This window comes from Theobroma umbraticum, unplaced genomic scaffold, assembly GCF_002168275.2.
Source record: "Theobroma umbraticum cultivar Fairchild unplaced genomic scaffold, ASM216827v3 scaffold_228.0, whole genome shotgun sequence".
Classification (NCBI taxonomy): domain Eukaryota; kingdom Viridiplantae; phylum Streptophyta; class Magnoliopsida; order Malvales; family Malvaceae; genus Theobroma; species Theobroma umbraticum.
Genome location: NW_018397274.1, coordinates 1,157,383 through 1,168,155, shown reverse-complemented (window position 1 = coordinate 1,168,155; position 10,773 = coordinate 1,157,383). Strand labels below are relative to the sequence as shown.

The window sequence follows — 10,773 nt, the reverse complement described above, 5'->3', positions numbered from 1 at the left end:
CTGGGATGATCTGAGATTCCTGCAGATCTTTCAATGGAGATTTTCTAGTTCCATACTGTCTTCTCCAAGTCCCCATTACAGTGCCAAAGGGTAGAATTGTAGAATCATAGCCACAATGGAAAATAGAGTCAATAATTGTATTTGCAACCTACCTAGGGCAAAAAGAGGTTGATCCCATAACCTTCTGGCAGCAAGGGTACAATATCCCAATTCCATGGTGGACCACATATATTAAAGAACCTTTTCCCAAACTCATCAAGGCGCAAGTATGAATCTGGTAATTTTCACTTATACTCCTCGACACAGTTAATGTTTTTTCACTCTTTCTTCTCACTTAACTCCTTTAAAGATGAGGTGAATCACAAACTGTAATTTATCCTATGGAATTATGAAGCATATTTTCACTCCAATTTGTATATCCTTAGATAATAATTAAATGTTGTAAGGCCCCCAAGGACATTATCTACAACATCCCACAACTTCCTCATTTTAAAGACACTTCCCCCCAGCCTTCGCCGTCTCTATCTGATTCTCTCCTTCTTATCTCTCATACAAGCAGCAGAACACAAAAAGAGATCATAAGTCAGTTCAGTGAAAGGCAACATGGTACAATCAAAGAAGTTCAGAGGTGTCAGGCAGCGCCACTGGGGCTCTTGGGTTTCTGAGATTCGTCACCCTTTACTGTAATTTGCCTCAATCGTCTTCTCTTGACAATCCATTTTTTGTATTTTCCTAGACCTTTTTCAGTCCTTTGTTTCTCTCCTTTTAAGGATGTTTCCTGTTTCTGCATATCTCCAACACTTGTGCAGCCTTTCCGAACCTACTTCATTTACCGATTTAAATATGTTGTTTTGTACTATATATTCCATTTCTCCATTCTCATTTTCTTTTCGTTTGCTTATGTTTCACTGACATAAACTAGCATTTTTCTACCGGAAATCCTGCATGTGTCCTTTGTTCTTCAGTTTGGGTTCCTTTCTTTTGTAGGATTGAACATATCTTTCTCTGTCAACTCCTGCTTTTTGGTGTATAGGATCTCATTTTCTGTTCACGTACTGAGTTTCCTTTCACATAGTTTAACTAATTTTCCAAGATTGGTTCTCCCTTCCTCTTCTTCCTTGGCTTCTAAATCCCTCATAGTTAATATCACTTGGGCCTTTGCATTTCTGCTTAATTGCATGACTAAAAGGGTAGTTCTCATAGCAACATGTTCATCTGCAAAACCAAGTAATTGTTTTTGTTTTCTTCCCTTCTATGTTCATAATCAGTACTTACTGGTTCTTGATTTTTGCGCATATGTCATAGGAAAAGAAGGGTCTGGCTTGGGACATTTGAAACTGCCGAAGAGGCGGCACGAGCCTATGACGAGGCAGCCATTCTGATGAGCGGACGTAACGCCAAGACGAACTTCCCGGTAGCCAAGAACCAACCAGGCAACGGAAACCCCGCGGCTTCTAGCAGCAGCACTGGTGCTACCGGTGCGCTTTCTTCAAACCTCAGTGAAAAGCTTCGCAAATGTTGCAAAACCCCATCTCCTTCTCTAACCTGCCTCAGGCTTGACACCGAGAATTCTCACATTGGAGTCTGGCAGAAGAGAGCAGGGGCTCGACCCGATTCAAGTTGGGTCATGACAGTCGAGCTTGAAAAGAAAAATGTCGGGGAAGTCGCAGAGATCAATAAGAAAAGGCCGGTTCCAGAGGAACCAGGTGAAATGATGGGACAGGAAGTTGGTGATGGGTTAGATGAGGAACAGAAAGCAGCATTGCAGATGATAGAAGAACTTCTGAATAGGAATTGACCTGCTAGGTAGCGACATGATCAGATTCGCATGATCTTCCATGCTCGTGTTGTTCAAGTCCTTGTCACGTCCCTTGTGCTTTACTATTTAGCTTTCCAGTCATTACAAAAAGTTAGTGATTGTGTAAATGTAGGGTAGGGAGAAATTATTCAATAATATATATTCCTACCAGTTAGCTATAGATATTTTTTGTTGTTTTATTGAGAAATTATTATCAAGTAATTCGACTCATCAAGTTCAAATATAGGCCCAAGAAATCACGATTCTTTTTTTTTATATTTAAAATTATTATATCTCAAACATGAATGCATCCACAAGTTAATATAATAACTTTGCTTTAATCATGTGAACAATCAGTTAAGTCAATTAAATCGATAAAAAATGATAGTAACGAATTTAACCGAACTCTCTCCATGTATATTTTAATCGAATTGACAAACTTTTTACATTAAATCAATTAATCAACTTAATTTGATTTATTCAGTTTTAATCGATTTAATTGAAATATTTTAAACCATGTGTTTGAAATCAATCAAGTTCATTTTTTTTTATTTTTCAATGTTAATTTACATAGTAAATAATTCAACAAATAAATATTACATAATTTTCTTTTTTAACCAACATCTCTACATATGATTGATATGATTTGTTGAATTTATCTAATAATTTCACTCAGTTGTTTATGTCCATAGCCTACAAAGATCATGTTCTTCAGTTTACCCTTTTTTTTTTTTTTAATGTTTTAGTATATACAAGAAGATGATATGACTTAATTTTAAGATTTTTGTACTAATTTTCTTTTGTTTTTAATTCAACATATATAATAGAATGAATGGTAATCATTATCTTAATAAGACAAGTCTTCTTGTAATTTTCTAAGGTAGAAAGTAGAAACCATCAAAATCAAACCTAAATTAAAATAATTTAATCATTTAAGGTCGTATTTGATTTATACTTTTTATAATTTAAAAATTTCTTAAACTATTAAAGAAAATTAATTCAAATAAGCACTTATTCTTAAATTATATTCAATCAAACCTTTTATGTTAGTTAAATGTCACTTGTCATTTTATATCACCCGAAGTTAATATGATATAGTAATATATTATAATGGATACATATTATATGATACGGAAACATGAACATTTGACATTTTCATTATCCATATCAACATTACGTCAGTCTCATGTGACATAAAAAATGATAAGTGATGTTTTACCTAATTACAGTTAATCAACCATTAGACATATATAAAAGTCCATCTTATCCAAAATCAAAAAATAAAAGCTTAATTGAAACGTAATAAATAATTTTTTTATTTTTTTAAATATTTCAAAGGATTTTTTAAAGTATTATGACATATTTTTATTGTGTGTTATTTATTGCAAGTAAAAAGAGGCATACAACTCTCTTTAGCTTGAGTTGAATCTAGTTCTCCTAATCTGTTCCTTAAAATTATAAATAAAAATAGAATCATTTCAGGTCAAGCAAAACAAATAATTAATGATGATGTGCAATGTCAAATCCCAAAGTAGCATAAAACCTTAACTATATATAAATGGCAAAAAATGAAGGAGATTGGATGATTAGATTGATTTTGTTTTGTTATACTTAAAATGGTATTTAACTTGATTTGATATTTATTATTTAAATTCACAAACAACAAAGAAAAATTAACTACAAATATAAAAATTACAAAAAGTACAAAACACTTGTGAATAAATTTTAACTTGACTGCCGAAACTTCTATATAATCTTGTGTTTTTTAATATTTTCACATCTCTACAATTTTGTAAAACCCTTATGGTAAATAATAATTATAATAGTGAGCCCTAAAGTTGTGGAACAAAAAAGGACCTCAAGAACTCTAGATTTCTATATAGACACCTGCAAGAGGAGATTAATGCTAACACAGTTTTTCCCATAACTTGAAAGAGTAGCATTGAGTGATGGTGTTAAATTTATTCTAAATCCACAACCCTGATTAGGCTAATGACAGCCCAACTTTAGAGGAAGATGAACATTTTGAATGAGATTAGTTTGAGAGAAAAAATAAAGTAATATATCCATGTTGAGTCTAATAGATTGATCATCATATCTCAGGGTTTCTGGAGCTGCCAATTAATATCTGATGTGAAGGAAATTCTCTTCAGATTCAAGCCTGAGGGTGTTTTGATTCATCAGTTTTGCAGTTTTTAAAGATTCCAGGCTGGCTATTTATTTGATTGTTTGTTAGGTGAAAGAAGAAAGGAAGCAACTTTCCATGGAGATTAAATTGTAGCAGAAGGGGTTTGGTGTCTTTATCTTTCATAGTTCCCTATTGGCTAAAGGCAAAAGGAAGCAGCAATCATCTTCCATAATAATAATATTTGAAAGTGTATACTTTTGTTCATCAATCAAAGTCATCCTGATCCTTTTGATTGATTGCTGGGACCTGTATGCATCGTCCAAAACGATTGAAGATGTCATTTGCTAGCTTACATGGACCATGCCAATCTCAACAGAAATTGGAAAGAAAATGTGGTGTGGGTTAGTTCATAATAAGGCAAGTGTTCATGTACTTGGCTCAACTAAGCTTAGGTTGTTTGCCCTCCTATGCTTAATTTTTTTAAAAGCTTACTCTGCAAAGCTTAAAACTATAAAGAAGGCTACCTGCTGCAACGAAATTTTAATCAATAATTGAATTGCTTCAGGACCTAGGGCCTTAATTTAGGGTTACACAGCTTAAATTTCAAATGAATCTGCTCCAGGGCCATAAGGCTGTGAGTAGATTCTAGCTCTCTTTGTACTGACTGCAGCCAAGGCTGCCGGCAGATCAGACAGTAACCCAAATTCCTGATGGTAAGTTCCACCATTAAAGGTACCAAAGCACATGACTGAACAGAAAATTGAGCAAGAACCATGAGCCTTTTACCTGGCTAGGTTGGTTATTCAAGGGAATAATACAGACTAAACCAAACCATCCAGACGACTTAAAAGAAGTGCAAGGTAGGCTTTTTGCAACTCAAGGTTAAGGCCTGTAAATAGCTTGCAGGATCTGAGATGGATAAATTATCCTTTTTTGCTTATTTTTCCTCCTCTGAGTAAGCCTTTTTCTATGTACATCAATTCTTTGTTCTATTACACCATGGTCAGTAATGTCTTATGGTAATGGCATTCTGAAATGTTGAGTCAGGAAAAGGGTGATAGTTAATACGACAGCTACGGGACTTGCTAATGCCAGTCCGTAGACTTTTTAATTTATGCTAGACAACATTAAAGACAAAACAGCTAAAAATGCAGGGGAGACCAATGGGAAAGTGTCAATTTCAAGCCATGATTCTTCCTAGGATAGTTGGTTGATGCCATGCAACGGTGAGTGTCCCATTATTGCAATCACATGCTCATCAAACTCCTACCAACTTTGTTCATAATATCTCAATTTAATTTGTGGAAAAACCTTTTTTTTTTTTTTGCCTAGAACAAGAAAAATTTAAATTTGGCCGGATTTGGGATCTTGACGGCAATAAAACTCTTGGACCAGACGATTTCAATATGAATTTTTTAAAAAAAGTTTCGGTCTCTCCTCAAATCCGAAATCCTTAACTTTACAAGCAACTTCCTCTCCATGGTCACCTTCAAGAAAAACATTAATGTCTCTTTTATCATGCTAGTGCCCAAATTCATAATTACTAATTGTGAAAAATTGTACAATTACGAATTTAGTCCATTTTAATTAAAAAATGATGTTTGAAAAATAAAATTCATTAAGCCGAGATTTGAAATTCTAAATTTTAAAAGGAAGATCAACATCAGGATATCGTTAATTGTCATAAAGAAAAAAAACACCTTGAAGACCATGTAATTATTTCAAATTCGTTCATTTGAAAATTACATAATTATAAATTTTATTCATATGAATGAGCAAATGATGTTTGAAAAATAGAATTCATTAGACTCAACGTTTAAAACCCTCAACTCAAAAAGTAAGATCAAAATCGCAATCTTATCAATTGTCATAGACAAAATTCGAAGATCATGCAATTATTTCAACATGTCAAGAGATCGTTAATTTACGGCATTAATGTGAAGTGGTAAACTAATTTGTCTTGAATGCATTGATGCCAAGTTAGGGTTCTACAATGGGTGGATCCTATGTCCCTGTATCCTATTCACATCTAGGTAACTTAATTGACACAGTACAAGTTAGTGGTAAAATCTACTAATTTATGAAAATTTATTTATTTATAAATTAAATGCTTAGAGCTTTATTTTGAATGATAACATTTTTATAATTAAATCAATAAAAATATATGTGAAGGAACAATACCTTTTGTTTTTGTTCTGTATAGACAAACTAAAATAAGGTGAAAGCTGAGTTAAAATTGTAGTGAAAAAATAAATTAAATTTAAATGAGTTTGATTTTTTCGATTCAATTCTAACAGTTTTTGAAATGTTTGATTTTATAATTTGGTTATTTTGATCAATTTGATTTTTTGACTGAACAAATTGAAAAATCGAATTTAAACAAATAAAAATTTTAATTATTATCTATATTAATATGTAAATGTTATTGCATGCTTTTGAATTTATTAAAAATATTGTCAAATTTACTTCAACATGTAAAAAGTTTGCTTTAATCCTATTTTTTAAAACCGATTGACATAATTTAATTTTCGATCAATTCGGTTAATTTTAATAATTCGATTCGATATTTATGAATAAAATAAATTTAATTTTTTTAGATTTTCATAAATTTTAATGCCAGCTAATCATTTTCATTTGCACACTCCACCACATGATGTATCTAAAATTCGGACTAGAATTTATCCGACCCGAAAGCCGACACCGACCCGAATCGAGAGGGTAAAAGGATGAAGGGGCGATGACGACGACAAGTCCACAACAGCAAACGTTTCGGTTCTGTCTGCGTAACACAGAAAAGAAAAGAGAAAAAGAAAGAAGTGGTTGAGGGGAGGGAGATATCGAGATGATACTTGCATTGTTATTCGCCAACTCTGAAGGGAACATCTTAGTTGAACGGTAGGGGAAATAGATCTCTATCCCTTCCATTTTTTCCCTGATCGTATCCATATCAGTTTTGCCGTTGAATGCTCTTGATGATTTTACCATTGTTTTGGTATGCTCTTTGATGGCTTTTTGTTTGTTGAATTAGTTTATTGTGCTCGAATCTGTTTTATATAGAGGCAGATCTTAAATGGGTCATTGGATTTTTTTCATGGAAATTGAATGATTTTATTTGTGCTTTCTAGATGGGATTTGAATTGGGTTGATTTTGGTTTGGTAGAAGGTGGAAATGGGTGATTGATTATTAACAGCTACTGTTATGATAAGGTCCATCTGGGAGGTTTTCGGATGATTCATTTTCATGGTGATCTTTTTTGTGATACCTATATACCAGAAGAATCCCATTATTTAATGTAAGCAAGAAGGGGAAAAGTTTTGAAATGAATTTGAATTGAGGTTTGGACAACACTAATGAACGATTTGTGGTGGTTGTTCAGAAGGTATAATGCCAGCTTTAGAGGTTGGAACAAGAATGAAGGGTTAACTTAAGAAACAAAATAAGACAACACTATCTATTCTAAGTTCAACTGAGGTCCTAAGTTAAACCAAGATCATACAAGGATCACAATTTTAATATTCTTGGTAATTAATCTCAGCTTTTCATGTAGTCCTGGTCATCCATGTCACAAGGGGAGGTTTGTGCTCACCTAAAGGGTCATTACCTAGTTATGTTTCTGCAAAGGTGGTCTGGAGAATGGTTAATGGAAAAAGAAGCTTTTGATCATATTTCCACATAAAGTGGCTGCTCTTAGGACTTTATCCATGATTTTCTGTTTTTCAGTCACAAGGCTTCTTCCATTACGACTAGCAATGGCCTCAGTCTCTGTTATTAGTGAAGTAGTTTTTCTTTATTAGTTACTACTTGTCATCATTGCTGTCTAATATTAGTCTGTCCTTTAAGGAACATGCAGTCTCAGTTGCTTTTAAAAGACAGCTGAGCTTGATTTTTTATCTCTTCCTGATAAGATAATTGAACATTAGCTCTGGGATTATGTTTTGTTGCAGCTTTAATGGAGTTCCAGCTGAGGAACGGCTGCATTGGAGATCTTTCCTGGTTAAACTGGGAGCAGATAATCTTAAAGGTGTCAAGAATGAAGAGCTGCTTGTTGCTTCTCACAAGTATGAATATCTTTCTTCCATTAAATTTTAGTATCTGTTTGTAGCTATGATGCATGTTTTCCATCTTTAAAATGCCTTAGAATTATTCTATGAGGATTGGGTTCTGGGATTGGTTGGGAGGATTAAATATGGTATAAATCAGATCACTTAGATTTTGCACCAGGCCAACTGGTATAAATGATGTTTGCTACAAACAAAAAACTTGATTGAACTATGTGAAACCCATGAATCTGTGACCAGCACAGCGTTGATGGTCAACTGTTCAGGACATGCATGGGCTATGATTTTAGAATCCTTATTGACTTGATCCAAGCTTGCCAACAAGGATGTAGCCAGCAATGAGTACATCGTTTCTCTCTTGGGTCTGATGCAAATGTAAACATGTAACTAGAATTTATCAAGTAGTGGACAGTATAAACAATTTATCTAAAGGCCTGATTTACTAGATTTTCTTTTCTAAATTTCCACCCTTTGTCTATGAGATCTGATAAGTAAGAGGAAATCCATTTTTGGCATAAAAGGATTTATAATCTCTACTTAAAACATCTTGTTGACTGGGCCAAGGATCCTTGTAATTCAAAAAACGTTCCTTGTGCAGTAGCTTTAATCTTTTTGCTTTTTGCATTTTTTTTTACCCTGCAGTTAGTTTAATTCCAGGAATTAATTGATCAGGGGCACAAAGTTCTTGACTTTGTTGATTGTGGAATGGATCAGTGTACAAACCACACACTTGATTATCGTGAGAAAATTCACCTTGTAAACAAAGACTTAAGAAAAATGCAGCTGACAGTCTACTTCTATTATTCTCTAAAGTGAAATATATATTGTGATACATGATTTCATTTTTGCAGTTATTGCTCGATCATGAAGCAAGGTACTATTTAATCTCCAAGACCTAACATATTGAGAGAGTTTCATAATTTGTCCAAACATATTTGAAACTCATAAAAGAATATATCTCTTTTTTTTTGCAGCTTTGATAACTGGTCAGCAACTTGTTTAGGTTTTCTTAAACTTCTACACGTGGGCCTATTTTTTAGCAATGCTGCACCACAAGATCATAGTTATGATCAGCTTTTCTGTCAACCTTAAAGCTTAGCTGACGCTTTAGGAAAAATTGTGGCTTAGAACTATATTGTTGGGAGTTCTAATGTCCAATTATAAAAGCATTAGTTTTTGACTACATGATATCATTTCACAGAACTGAGCAAATGTGTTCTTTTATCAGGTCTGTGTATATTGTTTACACCGTGCTTGGAGATGTCAGCGTCTATGTTGTTGGCAAGGATGAGTATGATGAACTTGCATGTAAGTATATCTTGCATTCTTAACACATACAACCTAAGTTTGTGAAAGGTCAGGAAGAAGCTAAAAACTTCTTGATTCAAAAATATGTGGTTTATATTCTGTTTCGAGTGAGAAAGCTTGATCTATATTAGGTTCCTTGAAAGAATCTTCTTGAATAATCTGCAATTAAATGGTGATACATTTTCCCTATCTTGACATGCACAAATCTCTATGCTTTTCGTAGTCAGTTAGGCTTCTCAGTTATCTTTAACATAGCTTGCTTTTTGACCTAGAGTGACCCATTCAAATGGTCTGTAAATTAAAATGAAAATCGCTCGTTTGTTGAAATGAAAGTTTACACTTTGGTATTTGAGGTGCATTTTGACTGAAGAGTTGCACCACATTGCATGCTTGAATTTAGTAATGATTTATCTCCTGAATGTTTCTGTGCTAGTGGCAGAGGTGATCTTTGTTATAACCTCAGCTGTAAAGGATGTATGTGGGAAGCCACCAACGGAGCGCCTTTTCCTGGATAAGTACGGAAAGATATGCTTGTCTTTGGATGAAATTATTTGGAAGGTGAGGTGACAAGTTGGTATCTCTATCAATAATTTTGGCTTTTCTTCCTCTTTGGTGTCAACTGTTGGTTATTTGTGAGGTTGATGATCATTATAAGAAGATAGAAAAGTCTCCTAGAACTCCTTGTTTCTGATTGATCAATACCTAGTGTTCAAATTTGTTTCTTTAGTGAGGCTTAAGAAAAGAAATTGTGACCTATCACTGCCCATGATTATTGAACAGCTCAAATTCACCAAGTGTCACGCTCTACACCAACTTATAAGGTATTGTTTGCTTTGACCCTGTTGGGTCTCACAGTTTTATCTCACAAAAAGCGTCTCGTAGGTTGAAATGGTGTGACACTTAGTTATCTAGTCTTACTTTAGTACATAACTGATATGGAATTCATGGTTCTGTTCTGGGTCCATGACACCTAGCATGTGGCAACCCACTTCCTTTTGGCACCTATGCTAGGTATCAACCTACTTCCTTTTGGCACCTAACAGTTGTCATTTCTCTGTATCCTATTGCATTTTCCATGTTGATATTGCTACTGACAAATCCCACCCCCCACCTTTCTTTTGTTTTATTCTCAAGGGATACCTGGAGAATACAGAAAAAGACAGGATAAGGAGGTTAGTACGTTTGAAGCCTCCAACCGAGTTTTGACCGGAAGGTACCTTGCCATCCGTCTATTCGGAGACAGTGAATTCAGTGTCTTGCACTCTATAGAAAGGCACCATAATCCTATTGTTGTGTTTACTATGCCAGCGACTGTACTATCATGCTTCCTGATCAGAATTACAGATTTTTATTCCATTATTTTGGATGGAGCTTATGAGTATTGGTTTGTGGTAAAATTTTTATATTGACAAAGAAATATAATATATAAATATTTTGTCTGACTGGCTGGTCCGATCAATTTTTTAAATCAATAATTGAA

The 10,773-nt window shown here is 34.0% G+C and overlaps 2 protein-coding genes across 2 annotated transcripts; both read left to right on the top strand.

Moving 5' to 3' along the window:
- Positions 1 to 458: 458 nt before the first annotated feature.
- Positions 459 to 2,006, top strand: SHN1 (Integrase-type DNA-binding superfamily protein). Its single transcript, XM_021442631.2, has 2 exons — positions 459 to 683; positions 1,306 to 2,006. The coding sequence occupies exons 1-2, from the start codon at positions 604 to 606 to the stop codon at positions 1,796 to 1,798; spliced, it is 573 nt and encodes a 190-aa protein (XP_021298306.1). The 5' UTR covers positions 459 to 603; the 3' UTR covers positions 1,799 to 2,006.
- Positions 2,007 to 6,662: 4,656 nt separating this feature from the next.
- LOC110427352 (SNARE-like superfamily protein) lies at positions 6,663 to 10,735 on the top strand. Its single transcript, XM_021442836.2, has 5 exons — positions 6,663 to 6,821; positions 7,872 to 7,985; positions 9,214 to 9,293; positions 9,727 to 9,851; positions 10,428 to 10,735. The coding sequence occupies exons 1-5, from the start codon at positions 6,769 to 6,771 to the stop codon at positions 10,497 to 10,499; spliced, it is 444 nt and encodes a 147-aa protein (XP_021298511.1). The 5' UTR covers positions 6,663 to 6,768; the 3' UTR covers positions 10,500 to 10,735.
- The last annotated feature ends 38 nt before the right edge of the window (positions 10,736 to 10,773 follow it).